The sequence below is a fragment of the Crinia signifera genome, chromosome 1 (genome assembly GCF_055691185.1).
Source record: "Crinia signifera chromosome 1, ASM5569118v1, whole genome shotgun sequence".
Taxonomy (NCBI): domain Eukaryota; kingdom Metazoa; phylum Chordata; class Amphibia; order Anura; family Myobatrachidae; genus Crinia; species Crinia signifera.
In genome coordinates this window covers 24,529,242-24,550,497 of record NC_139217.1, presented here as the reverse complement: position 1 = coordinate 24,550,497, position 21,256 = coordinate 24,529,242, and the positions used below count along the sequence as shown (strand labels likewise).

Genomic DNA, 21,256 nt, shown 5'->3' with positions numbered 1-21,256 from the left:
TGGCATTGACCCTGTTTTTGGAAAGTTTTCAAAAACGGGTCTGCCAGTGTAAAAAAAAAACGCACTTAAACGGTAATGTACCGTTTAAGAGATGCGGTGTGGAAGGGGTTTTACCTGGCAGACACGTTTTTGGAAATGTTTTCAAATACAGGGTCAAAGCCAGTTTTGTGGTCTGAAAGCAACATTACTTACTAAATTTTACTCCAAATGGGAGAATTCCTCCAATGTCCAATGGTCAACCCAGGAACGAGAAGCCATTGAGGTGCTGGAGGAACCCGAAGAGGGAAATGTTCCATCCGGACCTGACCAGATAAAAAGACCCGAGTGTAAAAAAATTTCAACTTTCTTACCTCCTGACAATATATGCCCTGAAATCAAAGTCTACAAACTTGGTCAACCGTGATTTTGATAAACTTCATAAAAAAAACAAATATAAGATGAGGACTATGAATAACATCAGTAAGGAAGTGAAGAGAGCCCTACACAAAATCCGACAATGGCAAGTTGTCATAATCAAGTCATCAGATAAAGGGGGTAATATTATTATGTGGCCCACCGAATTATACCTCAAAGAGGCCAACAGACAATTAGATGACACGTCCTGTTACACCAAAACACTGTTTGATCCAACATCAAACTTTAAAGCTCATTATGAAAATATCATCAATGGTGCACTGCGGGATAACGTCATCCTCAAAACTGAACATCCATTTCTACAAATATCCAATCCTCATACTGCAACATTTTACATGCTACCAAAAGTCCACAAAGATGCTAAAGATCCACCTGGGCGGCCGACTGTATCAGGCAATGGCGCCTTAATTGAGAATGCCTGTATCTTCTTGGACACTCATCTTCGGCATCATTTGACAACTCTGCCCTCCTACACTGAGGATACAGCAGATGTCCTCCAAAAGATCCATGATGTGTATTTAGATTAATTACTTGTATGCATGGATGTATACGAGTATTAGGCATGATTTGGGCTTAGAGTCTGTTAAATACTTCCTGGAAATGTAAGGTTTAGGTGCTTTCCAGTGTTTTCTCCTGGATCTTCTACGATTTGTCCTCTATAAAAATTACTTCCTGTTCAACAATTGCTTCTACATCCAGGGGAGGGGCACAGCAATGGGGGCAGCATGTGCCCCCACATATGCTAACCTCTTCCTTGGATGGTGGGAGCGAGAATGAAAACAACCAGATCCATGTGGAATGCATTACCTCATGGATGCGATACATCAATGATGTCTTCATTATTTGGAAGGGCACAGAACAGCAGCTCCATGAATTTATGGAATGCATCAATAAGAACAACTTAAATCTCAAATTCATATATGAGTTCAGTATCTCAAGTAATCTCCTTTTTGGACCTCCGGATCTATAGAGGTGACAAGGACAATGTTACCACTGACCTTTTCCGTAAAGCCACATCCACAAATAGCCTCCTACATAAAACAAGTGCCCACTTCCCACCAACAATGGCCAACATCCCCAAAGGGCGAATTCCTGCGTCTACGATGCAACTGCTCTGATGACAAGACTTACAATACCATCTGTAAAGATCTTATACTGAGGTTGAGGGAGAAAGGTTATTGAATGAGATCAAATAAAAAAAGGCACAACGTACTGTCTACTGTCCATTCCTAGTGTGCCTCAAATTGGGACCAAATAAAGTGCAAATGCAAGGATTAAATTGTTACTGTCCACCTGTTAGTTGAATACTGTGGTGTGTCTTTTTCCTCCCAGGGACTCAAGGCCTGAATGTGCTGGGTCGAGTCACCATCCGAAAGTAAGGGAGTACACCCAATAGCTGCAGTCAAAGATGGTGGTTCAAAGATCCTTCAGGTGCAAGTGGCATGGGCCAAGGATTAAGCAAATTTATAGGTCCAAGGTGTATTTTGAGGCTGGTCCGGATCAGTCCATAAAGTGCAAGTGAGCAAAAAACCTGACACGTTTCACCATCCAAGCGGCTTTATCAAAGGTGTTCAAGTGTTGCATCTGTAGGGTTTATATACCAGAATAGACAGGAAGTACGTAGGTCACATGACAAACAATAAATAGATAATCAGTCCAATCTATGTAAAAAATGCAATAAACATATGAGGAGTAGTAAAATTTTATTGTATTATACCCAAAACAGTTGTTTTGATATCCACGATTAAGCTATGAAGAAAATGTGATAAGTGCACATATCTTAAAATCACTGTCTGCTATGATCTTTGATTGCCACTGTTGCTATGTTTATTTGCCAGGTGCGCAACATAATTGTTACAATGAATAACTGTGTCAGGTTTGTTTATACCTCTTCACATTGTGTCAGGCCCAATATTTAAAGTTATGACATATTGAACTTATTGGCAATTGTGCCTAATTAACCACAGTGCGGCGGGTCAAGCTTGTACAAGCTCCTTTTCAAACTTGATATTGCTATCATATAAATAAGGAGCCTTATTATTGTAAAACTTATTTGAAAGTGAACATTGGATCACAGACAGGGGTGTGACATCCTTTTGCAGTACGTTTTAACTTTCATTTCCATTTTTCATTCAATTTTTGATTTTCTTTTTATATACCACTTATATTAAAATGGGATTATTAAAAGTTAAGTTTTAATTAATACCACCTTTTTCAACATATTTTCCTCTACACTTGGGATATACTACAGGTATACAGTATATGTACATTTCTTAAAAAATGCCCCCACAATGAGTCTTCTTTTTCTTCATGTTTGAATACACTTATTTCAGACTCAGATGTGATTTTTTGCTAAAGAATTGATACAGGATCTGGATTCGGTCTTAATTATCCTAATTGTTAACTCCACTCTAAAATTGATGTATTTAAAATCATCATAGTGGAGAATCCAGTGCGGGACATAATCAGCCTATCACCCATTACCCATTGGTGCCAGAGACAGACCCGTGCTTTAGCCCTGGATGGGGGAAGCCTGGGTGGAACCCCTTTATTTGAGGCATCATCACTCCCCCAGGTACCCTGTCCAGGGCTGACCAGCCACAGTGTTAATGTTTCGGTTTGGTGACATTGCATAAAAAGTGTCTCCCAGCTGTGGCATTACACCGCTGGCTGTTGGAGCCCAGCACTGGTTCCAATAAATGGAGGACTCCTGTGTTGGTTTTGTTAAATATGCCTGTATTTAGGAGCCAGGACTGGCTCAAAGAGCCCAGGGATGGTTATGCTGTATTTTAAAATGTGTAAAATGATGGACAAAACCATATGCACTGTAGGTGAGGCAGGTGTTACTTGTGCAGAGATAATTCGATTTGGGTGGGGTTTTACACCTGCCTCACCTGCAGTGCACATGGTTTTGTCCATCTAAGAAATATTTTGTCAGAAAGAGTGAACTAGAATAAGGGCCTTAGTTCCTGCTGGAGCCTGCTGAAAAATAGTCCTGGATATACAGATGGAATCGCTCTCATTATATTTCGCCCAATATCTAGAAATATCTAGAAATAACATACAAATGTGTCCTCATATGTCTAGCCTAAATATGGCATGCAGCATGAGATGCCGGCTGTGAGTAAGTTGTATGTCCTGCTCTGTAATAAATGAGAGTGACCTGATATCACCCAGTTACTGTATTCCCCTCACCCATAAATGAGATAAATCTAAGATGCCTACTGCTCTGTGTGTTTATCCCTGCTCTATATATGGGGAGACAACACAACATTTGTGCCTTGCATTCATCCCTGCATCTGCCCATCTGACGTCAGTCTACAGTACCTATCAGAATCCATGGTAATGATGCATCTTCTGTGGGCAGTGAGGTCATATTATGAAAAGCCTTTTGTCCCCACAGACAGAATCTCTCTTCTGTTCCTCTCAGGTCTCATCAGTATATTGTAGCATTTAGGGAAAAATATACAGCCTAGAACCCCAATACATGAAGCTAATATAGCAAACACCTCTACAGTGACCATGTGTTTCCCCTTACTGCTCAGATAGGCCGGGATGGCACAGACCCACACACTGCAGAACATCAGCATGCTGAAGGTGATGTACTTGGCCTCATTATAGATGTCAGGTAATGTCCTCACCATGAAAGCCAGAACAAAGCTCAGAGCTGCCAGGAGTCCCAAGTAACCCAACATGACATATAGAGATAACACAGAACCCTCATTACATTGGATGATGATAGTCCCAGGATATGTGTCCATGTTATACTCTTGGAATGGAGGAAAGACTGACAACCAGATAGCACCATTCAGGACCTGGACAGATGAGCAGATCACCACTAAAGCATTTGGCAGTGTGACTCCCATCCATTGTCTCCAGTAGCTTCCGGGTCTTGTGGCCTTAAAAGCAATGCACACCATGATGGTCTTAGCCAGGACTGAGGACACCACAATAGTAAATGTGATTCCAAAGGAGATTTGGCGTAACATGCAGGTTATATGTACCGGACGGCCAAGGAAAAGGAATACGCAGAGTATGCTCAGCATGAGAGAGATGAGGAGAAGAAAGCTGAGGTTCCGGTTGTTGGCTCTGACAATATGATTGTTCCAAAATACAGTAAAGACTCCAATTATGAAGATAATTACAGCAGAAAATAATGCGGCTGTGACAGAGAAAACTGAGGCTACAGCGTCCATTTCATATGACAGAAAGTCCTGTGCCTTGGCAATGCATGTGTTCCTTCCGTCATTAGGCCATTCATTATCAGCACATCTCACACAGGTTTCTGCATCTATGAATATGACATAAATATAATATTATAGCAGCAATTTCACCATCATTCTCCCTCAGTCCTTCTATTCCGGTAGGAACCCCTTACATGGTGGACGCATTGTATGTTTACATTATTTTTATCTATGTGAGTCCAATGTATTAATACATTTGTTATATTGTCATATATTTTATGGAAATATTGTGCCAATTTCTTTGCTTTCCTTTGGGAATCTCATGTTCAAGAAAGAAGGAAATAATTTTCTCTATGGATGCACACCCAGGAAAAGAAAAATTATTGTTCTTATGTTAAGACTAATACTTGTATTGATTATTTATTAAAATAAGACAGGGAACAATTATCTGTGTTCTTTTAGCATATAGGATCACAGATGAAGTCCCTCTTCATCATGGTGAAATGTTTAAGGCACGGGTTCCCAATCTTTTGTGAATCACGGCACCTTAGAGTATCAGACTTTTTTCACGGCACCCCTAGGCCCCCCAAAAATTAATTAGATTGGGTTTATATTCGATTCTTAGGGTCAGTTATGTGGTAAAGGCAGGGGTTAAAGTGAGGGGGAACGGGGTGGAATTGAGTTCCACCACCTCTAATGGTGAGGTGGAACATTTTAACCTGCACATTGGCCCTGTACAGTAACTCTCACAGAATAACAATCTAGTTTGCAGGGGGATGCCAAAAACTCTACCACTGTCTCTGCCTAATTGGGGGGAGGGGATGGGTGTTAATTATGTGGCATAGAGAAATGAGTTCCCCCACCTCTGCATGACCACTTTATGCCCTGGTAAAGGGCAGGATTTGCTTCTGTTTGTACACATTTTATGATTGGCAGCCACCAGCACTGGTTTTGGCCATAAATAATTAACCATAAATAATTTGAATTGGAACAGATGGGTTGTGGATTCTGCACTCAATTTTCTATTTATGCCCTATATTTTGGGGCAGTTGCCGCTATTTTTATTGGATATAGCGGGGCTGCTATCCTGACCAACTGGGGGTCAGTGATCAAAAAAGGAGGAGAATACAAAATTTACATCATATCATCCTATAGTCTGCCTAACACGGGTCTAGAACACGTGTTTCGCAAAGGTGCTTCTTTAAGCACCTATGCTAGCTTGAAGAAGCACAAATGCGAAACACGTGTTCTAGACCCGTGTAAGGCAGACTATAGGATGATATGATGTAAATTGTGCATTTGTTCTCATGTCAGATTAACTGTTTGGTAGACTGTACACCGCTGCTTAGACCAACTGCTTGGCAGATAGAAAATCCCTGTTCACACAGTATCCCACCACAGGGCAACTTGCGGGGGATGCACTGCATATCAGCAAAAAACACATTGTAGCACACTGCAGAATTCAAGGCAATAATATATATCTGATCAACCACCAAACACCATTAGTGGCTAAAAAGGTGCAATTGTCAGAGTTTAATAGTGTGTCTACAGCAATAGATGTTAAATGCTATTCAAAGACTGTAAAAAATCTTTTTGGCAATTCACCAGCAGAACAGTGCCAAATATTAAGTCACCAGCAGAGGTCAGCAGTAACTAATGGAATTGAACATAGAAGCAAAATGTATTGTGTAATATATACATTGTTGCTTGTCTTAAATCCTGGGCACAAAGCCAGACAGGAATAAAACAGCAACACGAAGTATCCACTGATGGTTATACTGTATGTGACAAAATACTCTCTCTGTTACAAATAAAACAGACCCAATATTATCTAACCCACTAAGACCAATAGGAGGAATCCTGTGGTAGATTGTAAAATTTCTATCTACGCAGCATTTCACCCCAAAATAATCTGTGGGGGACATATGGTATACTAATAAACAGCAAAGTGTGGCACAGAGTCAAATGCAAGGAGAACATATACATCTAACAAACTATCAAATGCCAATGAGCAGTTAAAAAGGTGCATTTGGCAGACATTAGAAGTGTGTCCACAAAAAACGTATATTTATGCTGTTTAAAACTGCAAATTCTTAGGCAAATTGTCAGCAGTTATATACCCAGTAGAGGTTAGCAGTGATCAGTGGAAATATATACAGAAAAATTAATGTGTAAAAATATATTATTGGTTGAGAGATTCACACACTTCTTAGTCTATTGAGGCCAATAAGAAAAATGTATTCAGTCTTTTTCCAACAGTGTGACACACAATTATCATGGCATATGCCACAAGGGAATACACCCTGAACATCACATTTTGCATCCTGCTATCTAAGTCTGCCTACACGTTTTAAAATTCTTTCCAACACTAATCTTTATCTTTGTCACTTTATGTGTGTATGTATGTTTTGATTTTTTAACCTCTTTTTTCGCAAAAGTAGTGGGTAACTCCTTGTCAATACCAAATAAATAAAGACAACTGGAGTCCCCACGGTTTAAAAAAAAGTTTATTCAAACAAAAGTAAAAATTCTTTCTGCTCTGAGTGTATCCATCCGCAACTGTCTTTTTTCTCCTCCTTCTTTTAGAATTTGAATTGGTCCTGGACCACCAACATGGGGCACCCCTGCAAGTGTCCCGCGGCACCCCAGGGAGCCACGGCACACAGTTTGGGAACCACTGGTTTAAGGAGTTCAAATTGAAGAGCTACACACACATATATAGTGAAGTGCCCACAATGAAAAGAAAGATTCTGTATATAGATTTAAAAGTTATATAGGCTAACTGTTTGTTGTCTTTGTTGCTGTAGCTTTAGTGTAGAAGGTGTATATTATTTCTGTAGTAATTTATCATTTTGGGTATAGTTTGTTCTTCCCTTTTGGCCAGATATTTGATAGGATATGCAGGTGGGGAAAGATTCTATCTCCTTAATCCTTCTGGACTTTATTCTCCAATGAGATTGACTTTGTCGCAATATTCACTGATATACATAGTTGACGACATTTAGGCTGGCAGCTCTGTGAAGCAAGGCCGCCAACAGGGTGGGGGGTGGGGTCTGGGGGTACTTGAGTCCCAGGCTCCCAACAGAACTGGGGCCCAAGTGCAGGGCCAGCGCTAACTGCTCACCATACTCTGCTGTGTACTGTGACTACAGCTGCACCTGTCACACTGTGGCGGCAGCAGCGCCGGCAGTTGGAAGCCCCAGATCAAAAGCTGTCTCTCGCAGTGCTTCCTCTCCCCCTCATCAGCACAGGCATGAAGGAGGGTTTCTGCGATGAGTCACAGCCTGAATCTCCGCACAGGCTGGTGCTGCAGCTGCACCCTCTGTCCTTATACTTTCTGTTCCTTCTTGTGCTACTGAGCAATGAACACTGCACCCTGCTGAGCCCTCCCCCACTACATGCTGCTTCAGGGAACCCAATGAGCAGACAGATTAATCCTTTGACATGCAATTCGTACAGAAGTAAGTTGCAAGCGAGTGCTTCCACTTTAAAAAACAAACAAACAACAGTGCAATATATATATAGTGTGTGTGTGTGTGTATTTCTGTGTGATGTGGTATACATTATATTCTGCATATATTCTGCATTTATATGTGAAAACTGCCCATCCACAATCTCATCCTCATGCCTCCCCTTTACCACACATGCAGCTTTGGCTTATCTTGACCCCCATTCTGCCCAGCCCCCCCCCCCCCCCCCCGCTTCCCAAACCAGAGGTGTATACATCACAATGTGAGACAAAATGGCCAAGGACGGTATTTCAGCATTCAGTGTCTGGGTGTTGGAGTCAGTGTTAGTGTGTCTATTTCCAGGTGTCAACACCTGTGTGGCAGCATCTGTGTGTGTTAACATCCATTTGTCTGTCAGCAGCAGTGTGTCAGCCTCTGTGTGTCAGTGTATGCCTGTGTGCTAGCTTGTCAGCGTAGTATGTGTGTCAAGTCTGTGTATATGTGTGTGTGTGTCAGTGTCCATGTGTCAGCTACTGTCTGTGTTAGCATTTGTATGTCAGTGTCAGCATATGTCTACATGTCTGTATCAGCATCTATCTGTCAGTGTGTCAGATTGTATCATCTTTTCAGCATCTATGTCAGTGTGGGGCTCCCCCAAAACCCTCCCTTCTCCCGGCGTATCCCGGCAACCGCGCTGCTAGGAGCCATGTCTGCTGCACCAGAAGTCGCCGGGCGGCCGTCAGCAGGAGAGGGGGCCATGACCTCCCTGGCCCCAGAAAACCCTGCGGTCACCCACAGCCTATGGGGGACCGTGATCTGCTAGGCCCCAGAAGCCCCTGCAAGAGGGCATTTAACGGCCAGAAACGGGGAGGAGAAGCCCCTTCCGACACGTGGACTTTAAGTAGCAGGACCAGGAGGCCTGCTGCTGCTGAGTGTGCTGCCGGCACTGCCGATGTGGATGCAGTGAGAGCAGTGACTGGAGGACCAGGAAGGGCCCCCAGACGGACAGACCATGGACCCAGAGGTCGGCTGGTCAGGATTGTACTGTATTGTATCTCCTAGATAGCATAGGATTGTACTGTATTGCATCTCCTAGATAGCCTAGTATTGCACTGTATTGTATCTCCTAGATAGCATAGGATTGTACTGTATTGTATCTCCTAGATAGCATAGCATTGTACTGTATTGTATCTCCTAGATAGCCTAGGATTGTACTGTATTGCATCTCCTAGATAGCCTAGTATTGCACTGTATTGTATCTCCTAGATAGCATAGGATTGTACTGTATTGTATCTCCTAGATAGCCTAGTATTGTACTGTATTGTATCTCCTCGATAGCATAGGATTGTATTGTATTGTATCTCCTAGATAGCCTAGTATTGTACTGTATTGTATCTCCTCGATAGCATAGTATTGTACTGTATTGTATCCCCTAGATAGGATAGTGTTGTATTGTATTGTATCTCCTAGATAGCATTGGCTTGTATAGGCTAGATAGTGTTGTACCATACGCTGTTTTTGCTTTGCACTGCACTAGGCTGCAGATATTGTTCAGATGGCACTAGGCAGCAGGCTTTGCTAAGGGTTGCACTAGGCCGCAGGCTTTGCCAAGGATTGCGCTAGGCCACAGACTCTGCAAAGGATTGCGCTAGGCCGCAGGCTTTGCCAAGAGTTGCGCTAGGCTGCAGTCTTTGCTTAGGAGTGCGCTAGGCCGCAGATTTGTCTCGGCATCAGCAGGAATACCACCTCCGTGTGCATTCCCCAGCCTTGTTCGTGGCCAATTATCTAGGTGCCGGGGCCTGGGAACTCGACGTCGCATCGATCAAGGGGACCAGTGCATAGTGAGTATAACCTGTGTTGTATCTGTTGTGTTGTTCATGCTCCTTCCCCTCCCTGGAGCGTTCCCCCCCTACAAGTGGGTGTAACCAGTCTGAGTCCAGTAGTTCCTTTGATGATCATCCCCTCCCCCACCCTAGTGGGATTCTCCTCACCCATTTCCCCTACAGGTGGCATTGCATCGGAAGCCAGTGGAGCGAGCGGGAAGGAACAGGACCCTCATCGGACTGAAGCTAAGAGACGGAGGTGAGTACACGCAGTGATTATTGTCGCAGACCCCGCTCCTATGCCTCTTTACATTTTGCGTATTCGGCAGGATCATGGACGCGGATGAGAACACCGCGTCTGGTACGCAGGCTCCAGGCACTGCCTGGAAGGGCTTGCCCATCAGCACCATCATCCATTGCCTTTCCAGGTATGACAGAAGGAACATGACCCTGGACAAATTGGAGTACCAGGTAGATGCAGCCATCTAGCTACACCGCCTGCCCGCGGAGTCGCATCTGGACTTGGCCCTACAATTCCTGCAGGGGGAAGCACGGGAGACAGTCTGACTGCGACCAGCAGCACAAAAGGAGAGTCTCAAGGGGCTTTTTAAGATACTCCAAAGTGTCTTCCGTGAGAGGGCAAAACCGGATGAGCTCCGAAAGTGCCTCTTTGCGCGGGTCCAGCAGGAGGGAGAGACAGTTTGCCAACGCCCTAGAGACTTGTGCCGTGCAGATCAAGGGGCACCCCAATGAGAAGTGGATGACCTGGAGCGCCAACCCGGGTTTGAGGGACCGTTTTGTGGCCGGTCTGAGGAGCCAACCCCTTCTGCGCTATCTCCAAGGGAAAATTGAGAACAACCCCACCATGAACCTCCACGATGCCTTGGACACGGCTCTGACCGAGGATCAGGATCCAGAATTTTGGTCCTATGCTGTGGCCGTCCAACAGACACAGGGCATGGCCCCAAACCCCAAACCTGGGGCAGCCAGCGTGCTAGAGAGCTGCATTAAAGACCTGACTAATGCCCTCTGGTTGGTCCAAGAGGACATGGCTAGCCTAAAGCAGCGGCCGGAACGGTCGGAAGACCACAGAAGCGTCACCAGCGCCAGAATGGGGCACCCTGAAAGGGAAGAGGAGGATGCCTCCCCGAGACCCCGCCAGTGGGAAGAGACGCCCCGTCGAGTGGTGACAGGGGCCAGATGAAGGGAACCCAGAGACTTGGACTGCTGGGTATGCAGCCAGTCTGGACACTTTGCACAGGAATGCCCCAAGAGCCGACACATCTGGGACCCCCGCAGGCAGCCTTTAAACTAAGGGCAAAACCACGAGGCCGCCAGACGAACAGATGAGGATCACCAATTCATCAGACTTGATTGGGGAATGCCCCATTATGGTAGCCAGCCTTGATGGCCAGGAAACCGCCTGAGCCTCGTGTCAGGTGTCGACGATTTCGGAAAGATGCTTTCAGAGGGACTATGGGCACTTGAAGAAGACGGCAGTAGGAGATTGGGTGATGCTCCTGGCCACCAACAACCTATCAATACCCATCCTGGGCGTTGTGTGGCTCGAGGTGGAACTGTAAGGACGATCCCTAGGGAGAAAAGGGATAATGGTGGCCACCGGAGAAGAATTGCGGCATGGGACGGTGATCCTGGGGATGAATATACTGAAAGACTTGGACCAAGCCCTGGCACAGGAGGAGGGTCCCCGGTACTGGAAACACCTGGGGATCCAGAAGCCAGTCCAACAGGCCCTGCAACAGGTGGAGCATCTACGCCACAAACCACGGCTGGGCCAGGGCCCCTGGGATGGATCAAGACCAGCCACAACCAGCAGGTGATGATACCTGGACGGCAGGAGGTGATCCTGGATGCAACAATAAGTGGAAGGACAGGCCATGATGATAGAACCCTGTTGGTTCAGCCAGTCGGGCGCCTGATTGGTCATTGCTCGGGCCCTGGCTGTAGTTCAAGATGGGTTGATACCATACGGGTGTGCAACCTGGGGGACTCCATGGTCCAGATCCCCCCCGCACTATCCTTGCCCAAGTAGACCCCATCCTGACTGAGAGAGTGGAGACAGGACGAGACCTGATCCTTGATCCTGATCCCCAGGAGCCCTGGAAGCTGGCAGTAAGGCTAGTGGAGGACGAGGAGCCCTCTACCGACTGGAATGGACAGGCCATACTGGATCAGATGGATGTCACCCGGGAAGAGATCAGCCCCCCAGACCTCAAGCAGCTCGAGTGGATGCTGTGGAAGAGACAGAAGGCATTCTCGCGCCACGAGGAAGACTTCGGTTACACCCGAGAATTGGAGCATGAGATCCATATGGGGGACTCCGCCCTTGTCCGGGAGCGATATCGGCCCATCCTCTCCAAGTTGTATCAAGAAGTAAAGACCACTGTGTGGCTTCCATCGTCCTGGTGAAAAAGAAGGATGGGGCCCTGCGCTTCTGCATGGACTACCGGAAGCTGAACCACTGCACCATACGCGACGCCTACCCTCTACCCCGGATCGAGGAGTCCCTGGCAGCCCTGGACAAGTCTCACTATTTCTCCACGTTGGATCTGGCCAGTGGCTACTGGCAGGTGCCGGTGGCAGAGATAGACCAGGCAAAGAAAGCGTTAATCACTCCCATGGGGCTGTTCGATTTCTGCCGGATGTCGTTTGGCCTTTCAAACGCACCAGCCACCTACCAGTGCCTCATGGAACGCTGCCTCAGGGACTTGAACTTTGACGCCATCCTCATCTACCTAGACAACATCATTTTCTTCGCCCCCATGATGGAAGAGCACCTGCAAAGGCTAGACCTAGTCTTGCAGCTGCTCGAAAACGTTGGCCTCAAGCTGAAACCTCGGAAGTGCCACATCCTCAAGCCCAGCATCGAATATCTGGGGCACGTGGTGTCCCAACAAGGAGTACAACCCACCCCCGACAAAGTCAATGCCATTCGGGGGTGAAAGGTCTCAAACACGGTAACAGAAGTGAGAGACTTCATGGGATTGGTGGGGTACTACCGACGCTTCATCCAGGAATCCGCCAAGATCGCTGAACCACTCCATGACCTGCTACAGGGAGTAGCAACAGACTCCCGGCGGAGGACAATAAAATGGTGGAGAGCCCAGGACGAGGCGTTCAACTGCCTGAAGGAGCCCCTCCTACAGGCTCCAGTACTAGCCTATGCAGACTTTGACCAGCCCTTTATAGTCTACATGGATGGGAGCCACCAAGGACTGGGAGCAGTGTTCTTCCATTTGCAGGACGGCCAGGAGAGATTCATCACCTATGCGAGCCGGAGCCTCCGGGACACAGAGCGGAATCCCAACAACTACAGCTCGTTCAAGATTGAGTTGCTGGCACTGGTGTGGGCTGTGACCAAGAAGTTTGCAGAGTACCTGACCGGGGCTGACTTCGAGGTCATCATGGACAACAATCCGCTGGCCCACCTCAACAAGGCAAAACTTGGAGCCCTAGAACAGTGATGGGTTGCCCGGCTGGATAAATATTGGTACACCTCCCGGTACCAGTCGGGTAGGAAAACAACAATGCGGACGCCCTTTCCAGCTTCCCATTGGAAGCCGCCACCAGCCTCACGGATGAGGAGCAGGAAGGCCTAGAAATCCGGGACCTCACCTGGGTCAAGCCTCCCCCGCCAATCCAACAGGCCAACAGCCAGGAGCGAGGGCAATTGGGATCTGCCAGCCAGATAATCCTCCACCAGTGGGACCAACTGGCCTTCCAGGGACACACGTTATGTCGGCGCGCCTATCTGGAAGAGGAACTTCATCACGTCTGGCAGGCCATCCTCCCGGAAGCCCAGGCCAGGGCAGTGGTGGTAGAGGCCCATGAGGAAGGGGCCCATTTTGGGGTGGCAAAGACTCTCCAATGGCTTTGCCGCCAGTACTACCTGCCAGGCCTCATACAGGTTGTGGAAGAAGTGTGCCGAACATGCGAGCGATGTGGGGTCACCAAACCAACCGAACAGAGTGCCCCCATACAGACTATCCGGACCAGCCAGCCGCTGGAGCTGCTGATGGTCGACTACGTGACCCTCGGCGAGTCAATGGCCGGATACCAGCATGCCCTGGTGATGACTGATCACTTCACCAAGTTCACTTCACCAGGAATCAGATGGCGGAAGTGGCAGCTCAAACCATTGTGGAGCAGTTCATTCGCAAGAATGGCTGCCCACAATGCATTCACTCCGATCAGGGTGCATGCTTCCAAGGCTGTGTGCTGAAATGACTCTGCCAGACCTACGGCATGCAAAAGTCCCGGACCACCACCTACCACCCCCAGGGAAATGGGGCCTGCGAGAGGTTCAACCGGATATTACTACAGATGCTACGCACCCTTGTACCTGAAAAGTGGAGGCGTGGGCCCGACTTTGTGGCGGAATTGACATGGGCATACAACAACCGGGTGCATCGGACCACTGGCCTCTCGCCCTACTTCATGCTGTTCAGCCTGCCCAGCCGGGAGCTACAGGATCTCGACTTGGCTGTGGCCCCTGGGGAGGATCAGTGGATCGAGAGTGGGTGGATGGGGGAACAGAGGCGACGGCTACAGATCATTGCAGACCTGGCAGAGCGGAATGTTGGGTCCACCGAGAACCCCCAACCGGCCCAGGCACAGGTGACGCACCTCCTAGAGGGCCAATGGGTCAGAGTCCGAGAGAAGTGACCAAAGGGCAAACTCAGCGAGAGGTCGTACCCTACAATGTGACCCGGAAGCCCAGTCTACCAGGTGCGCGCTGAAGATTGCAGCGGTTGTACCAGAATCTTACACCAAGGGAACCGGTGGCCAAGCTGGGACCCATCATTTTCAACTGGTGGATGTCAGCTTCCCTGGGGGCCAGCACCCACGCTGCCATAGAGGAGGGGACTGCGGAGACCAACCCACCAGAGCAAGAAGGGACGCCCATGGTCGCTCCACCAGCGGCACAAATGGAGGCGGAGACACCACAGGCAAGCAACCCCCCAGGCACCCTTTCTCCCCTGCGCCAATCCGCAGGTCAACCTGACCCACCCTGGGAGTGCCCGCTCCATGGTTTGAGGACGCAGACTTCAACTGGACTAATAATTGCATCTTTGTGGGCGCCAGGAGCCATGTTTGCCATGCCAGAAGTTGCAGGGCGGCCGTCAGCAGGAGGGGGCTGTGATCTCCCTGGCCCCAGAAACCCCTGCGGGCACCCGCAGCCAATGGGGGACCGTGACCTGCTATGCCCCAGAAGCCCCTGCGAGAGGGCATTTAATGGCCGGAAAGGGGGAGGAGAAGCCCCTTCCAACACATGGACTTCAAGTAGCAGGACCAGGAAGCCTGCTGCTGCTGAGTGTGCTGCCGCTGTGGAGGCAGTGAGAGCAGTGACCGGAGGACCAGGAAGGGCCCCCAGATGGACGGACCACAGACCCAGAGGTCAGCAGGTCAGGTAAGTCCTCAGAGATAGCATTGTATTGTACTTTATTGTATCTCCTAGATAGCCTAGTATTCTATCTCCTAGATAGCATAGTATTGTATCTCCTAGATAGCATAGAATTTTACTGTATTGTATCTCTTAGATAGCCTAGTATTGAACTGTTTTGTGTCTCCTGGATAGCATAGGATTGTACTGTATTGTGTCTCCTAGATAGCATAGGATTGTACTTTATTGTATCTCCTAGATAGCCTAGTATTGTACTGTATTGTATCCCCTAGATAGGATAGTGTTGTATTGTATTGTATCTCCTAGATAGCATTGGATTGTATAGGCTAGATTGTATTGTACTGTACGCTGTTCTCGCTTTGCACTGCTCTAGGCTGCAGATATTGTTCAGGTGGCGCTAGGCCGCAGGCTTTGCTAAGGGTTGCGCTAGGCCACAGGCTATGCTGAGGATTGCGCTAGGCCGAAGGCTTTGTGGAGGGTTGCGCTAGGCCGCAGTAGTTGCTTAGGAGTGTGCTATGGCGCAGAGTTGTCTCAGCATCAGCAGGGATACCACATCCACATGCATTCCCCCCACCCCGTTCATGGCCAAGGATTTAGGTGCCAGGGCCTGGGACCTCGATGTTGCATCGATCAAGGGGACAAGTGCCCAGTGAGTATAACCTGTGTTGTATCTGTTGTGTTGGTCATGCTCCTTCCCCTCCATGGAGCACCCCCCCCCCTCCCAGTTACACCCACCGTGTTTCACAAATGAGTGTAACCAGTCTGAGGCCAGTAGTGCCTGTGATGATCATCCCCTCACCCCAGGGGGATTCTTCTCCCCCGTTTCCGTTACAGGTGGTGTCGCATCGGATGCCAGTGGAGTGAGCGGGAAGTACTGGGACCCTCATCGGCTCAAAGGTAATAGACGGAGGGCAGCGAGGTGAGTACATGCAGCAAGCGTCGTCACAGGCTCCGCCCCTGTGCCTCTTACATCAGCACCTATGTGTCCGCTTTTAAGCGTTTATCTGTGTCAGCATGTCAATGTCTCTGTGTGTCAGCATCTCTCTGTATGTCAGCAATTTCCTTGTGTCAGCTATTGCCTGTTTGTGTCAGTGTCAGCATATGTCCACATGTCTGTGTCAACGTCCTTCTGTTAGCATCTGTCAGTGTGTCACAATCGGTGTGTTAGCATCTGTGTGTCAGCATGTCAGCACCTGTCTGTTTGTTAGTATGTCTGCGTGTCAGCATTCAAATGTCACTTGTCAGTGTGCCAACACTTGTGTGTCAGTGGCTGTCTGTGTGTAATTGTCAGCAACTGTCTGCATGTTCATGTGTTTGTGAACCAGTGTGTCAGCAACTGTGTATCCGTTTGTTAGCGTCCATGTGTTAATATCAGTCTGTGTGTTAGACTGTCTATCTCTCCCATCACTCTGCTCTTGCATCGGGCCACTGTGTCTTTCCAGTTCCCCACCCTGCTCTCCCACCTGAAGGCCATAGCTGCTCTTAAGTCCCATAATGGGCACTACAATGTGTTGTAATGTGAATAATGGTTACAACTATGTGGTGAAATATGAAGCAGGGGCACTATGTGTCGTGTAATGTGAATTGTGGCGCACCCTTTTATTTTCCGACCGCGGAGTGCAGATTTCTCCATGCCCCCATTTTGGAACTGTTTCATCCATATTGGACTTTACAATTTCTGATGGTGGCCCTGTCATCCTTTATAACCTGTCTCCCACTATTCCTCCTCTCTCCTATCCCCCCCACCCCCAATTTTTCCTATCTCCCATCTCACCATATTCACCCTCTGTCTCTCTCATTTTCCAGTATTCCACCTCTCGCTTCTCCTTTCTGTCTCCTGCCCATTCCTTCTGTTTATCTCTAGCATTGCCGTTTATTTTTCACTTTTTTCTCTCGCTACCTTCAATGCCCATGGGAAACCCAATAGGGGGGCCCTGCCTATTTTGTCAGTCCCGGGCCCCACGATTTCTGGTGGCAGCCCTGCTGTGATGTATGGGGTGGGGCCATCTATGGGAGTCAAAAGGGGCTGTTCGGGGGCGGAGCCATTGAAGTAATGCTCTATTGGGGGCGTGTCTAGAGCGATCACGGCATTTTAGCCTCACTGTGCAATACTGGTATTTCATGTATTGCATGGCGGTGTGCGGGGCAAAAATGCCGCAATCGCATCATTTTACCCATTGACCCCCCGCCCACCAAGGGGTGGTCTGCAGGTGGTGGACAGCAATGAGGGAGGGTTGCCCCCCTTTCCGGGGGGGGGGGGGCGCGTGAGGGGGGAACCGATTTCCGGGACCCTCCCGGACATTTCGGGAGGGTAGGCAACCCTGCTGATATATGGGTTTTAAATTCCTTTAAATAGATTTTGGTGAGGCAATTCGTTGTGTGAATCAGCTTGTGGAGTACTTGTATGGGAACTGTTACTCACTTTGATTTTATTGTCTATTTAGTGTTCACCTTGTAGATGTTATATTTTCACTGTTTATAATATCAAAAATCTAGATCAACAGGTTTTTGATATTATAGTCTTTATTTGTATTTTTGTTGTCCAGAATATCTCTTGGTTGTTAACATTGACAGGGGTACTACTTTAATAGTGTTTCCAGTGTATAATAAAGTGTCAGCGTTCTATATATTGATCCAGTTTCTTACCATATTTTAGTATACAATTTACTCTTATTCACTTCTGTGACTCTGCATCTAGTGGATGTTCAGCATGATGTCACTTTATGTTTGGTACCCTTTATTATAGATCCCTCCTTAGCCGTGCCTCTGCTTTAGGAACATTGGTACTTGTGTAATATCTGGGCACCCGATGTGTTTGATTGTATGCCTTAACTTAAGGCATACAATCAGATGCGACGCGATTTTCGGGAAAATCGCATCGCATGCAACCAAATCGCATGCGATGTGATGCGATGCAATGCGATCTACGCAATTTTCCATTGGATTCAATGATAAATGGTCCCTGTTCATACCCCCACTATCCAAGTGGGCATGGAGATGATTTTATATAGCGTGGCGAGCGCAGCTCACCACTGAGCCCGAAGCGGATTACTTAACATGTATTCCGCGTGCGCTCGCCATGCTTCGGGAGCGGTGGCTCGCTGCGCTCACCACGCTATATAAAATCAACTCCATGCCCACTTGGATAGTGGGGGCATGAACAGGGACCATTTAACATTGAATCCAATGGAAAATCGCATCAATCGTATCGCATGCGATTTGGTTGCATGCGATGCGATTTTTCCGACCCGATCAAAAAATCGGGCACCCAGATATTACACAAGTGCCGCGACATTTCTTGGTTTTCAGGTCTGTACGGGTACATACTATTGCCACTCTCAAGTGATTCAATCTACAGTCTTTGGGGCCACTGCCTTTCTCAATATTTTTTTAAGACTGTAATAATGGCACTACACTTTTTGTTCTAACGATTATAACAATAGCCCATTTTAGGTACAGTGTGAATCAGCTTATAGAGTTTTTATATGGGACTGTTACAACCACAATTTGATTTTATTGTGTGCTTGGTGTTCACCTTTTGGAATTGTATTTTCACTGTCTTTAAGTATATTATTCTTTTGATATCTGGATGAACAGATTTTAGATGTTATAATCTTTATTGCATGTGACATCACCAAACCAAGATAGTACAATATTGTATGTACTGTACCTGTACGATTGGATATTTCTCCTTCTGAGCACGGGACACAGCCATAGCAACAGGCATGTTTTCCTCCAACTGGAGCCTTCCGGAACCCAGTAAGACACCTCTCAGAACATCGAGCTTGTGGCTTCTATTAAACAAAGGTAAACTTTAACAGGTGTAGCCAGTTATAGGGTCATATCACCCTATAACCCTATATAATCAACTATCAAGCAGTGATATATTAGCCATGGGATTTTACTGAAATAATTTTAACCAATTATGTTATATTTAGGTGTAACAAAGTTACCATTGGAGGCTATGATAGCAGGAGTTTCAGAAAAGAATTTGGGTACTAACTGTCTGCGCAGTTTAAGCTGCCTGTATTCAAATTGAGATGAGGGTACCCCCTAGTATCCCTATGTTGTGAACCTGAACAAGAAAAAATGTATCTCAATTGTAGGAATATGGGCGCTTTTGATAAAAGGATACTCTCCTGCTTAGATCACTGTCCCTTGTTGTCCTCCGTCTTCTCTCTCAGCAACAATTTATGAAACGACAAGAGGGGAGATAGAGAGCATGTCTTCTCGTGTAATACAGTTATGACAAGAGTGTATTTCCAATAAATTATTTTGTTAAACAGCTTTCGTCTATCTGAGTGATCTTTTGTGTATATATTGGGGTGTAACCCCCTTCCTACACACTCACAATGACAATCGAACAAGCAGGCATATCAACCCTCTCTGGGGTGTAGCGAGATCCTTGAATAATAACAGATGTAGTGGGGTGGACCACCCCTAAACCAATTACTCACGTGGAGCTATAAGATCAATAGCATATCAGGTGGGTCTTTGTCTATCTGTCTTGCACCGTTGAAGACACCAGATTGAAGACACCAGATTAAAACACAAATTGCTGGGACCTTATTCGTGGATTATGTCAATTCAGGCTGAGATGGCAAATACCTAGGACTCTGTTTGGGGCCCCTTCTAAAGTCCAGGTTGTAGTGCAGCCTTTGCTGGCATTCCAGTCCTGTGGTCTCCAAGTCAAATAGTAGAGAGAGCTCCCACCAACGCGTTTCGATCTCCTTTGGATCTTTTTCAAGGTGTCAGCAATTTGTGTTTTAATTTTATTTTGTTCAAATAAAGGATATCTGTATTTAGTAATTACAGTATCCGTTTGTTTTTTTCCCATTTATATACATGAGCGTCCGGAATCTGGTATCTTCAACAGTGCAAGATGGATAGACAAAGACCCACCTGATATGCTATTGATCTTATAGCTTCACTTGAGTAATTGGTTTAGGGGTGGTCCACCCCACTACATCTGTTATTATTCAAGGGTCTCGCTACACCCCAGAGAGGGTTGATATGCCTGCTTGATCGATTGTCATTGTGAGTATGATAGCAGCATTTGCTGTGTATACTGTCAGTGTGAGGAGAGGCTGTGATAGGTAGAACCAGTGGCGGATTCAGGAATTGTTGTATATATGTTTATACTGGGTCACAGCATCTGATGCCAACCCACCTGCCTGACACCATGATGATGCTGTTTGTGCAAGGAGAAAATAAGACTCTTTTTTGGGGGGGCACTCTTATTTTTAGTTATTTTAGGGTTCTCGGATATGTTTTGGTAACGTGCTCTCAAAATAAAGTAAAATATAACTTTTATTAATATACGTTTAAAAGGTCAATAGATACAAACAATCAAACAGAAACATGGATGGTAACAGACAAATAACAGGCAGCCATCCATACATGTGACTTCAAGTCCCCAATACCATCTACTAATTTAAAAAACTAATTAAATATATGTAATTTTTCTGAAAAGTACGTTTGAATTATATAGATTCCCCTATGGCTGAAATTGCCTCTGAACCTCGGATCCGGGCTGAGAGAAAGACGTTATATATACACATTCAGGTAGTTTCAGTGCTTCATATAGCATACATGATATAGGTACTGTATATACATTTCTCACAGCAGAAAGATTCAGTCAGACAGGTTTAAATTAATTACAAATCACACTGCAGATTAGTTCTGTGAGTTCTGTACCATTAATTTAAAGGGTAACAAACTTTCCCGTTAGCTTAACCAGTCAAGGCAATTCAGGATATTTTTTATATTGTAGCCTTATCTATCAATATTTCTTTAAACACAGTCATATGATTGATAGTGTGAAATAATGAGAAAAAGAAAAAAGAAAGAGAAAAGGAAAAAAAAAACTGGCAATAAGGATAACAAGCCCACTACAGGGTGAAACTAGATTTCCAGAGGACACGCACCGGCTGCTCAGTCAGACAGGGCTGCCCGGACACT

General features: G+C 46.5%; 1 protein-coding gene across 1 annotated transcript; it reads right to left on the bottom strand.

Moving 5' to 3' along the window:
• Window positions 1-2,109: 2,109 nt before the first annotated feature.
• Window positions 2,110-19,456, bottom strand: LOC146072561 (vomeronasal type-2 receptor 26-like). Its single transcript, XM_083179798.1, has 2 exons — window positions 18,966-19,456; window positions 2,110-4,705 (listed from the first exon to the last, which is right to left on the bottom strand). Exon 2 carries the CDS (start codon window positions 4,608-4,610, stop codon window positions 3,792-3,794), a length of 819 nt encoding a protein of 272 aa, XP_083035924.1. The 5' UTR covers window positions 4,611-4,705; window positions 18,966-19,456; the 3' UTR covers window positions 2,110-3,791.
• Between the last annotated feature and the right edge of the window lie 1,800 nt (window positions 19,457-21,256).

Bases quoted from the DNA above. Each gene is read 5' to 3' on its own strand.
- LOC146072561 (XM_083179798.1), bottom strand. From the start codon at position 4,610: ATGGACGCTGTAGCCTCAGTTTTCTCTGTCACAGCCGCATTATTTTCT.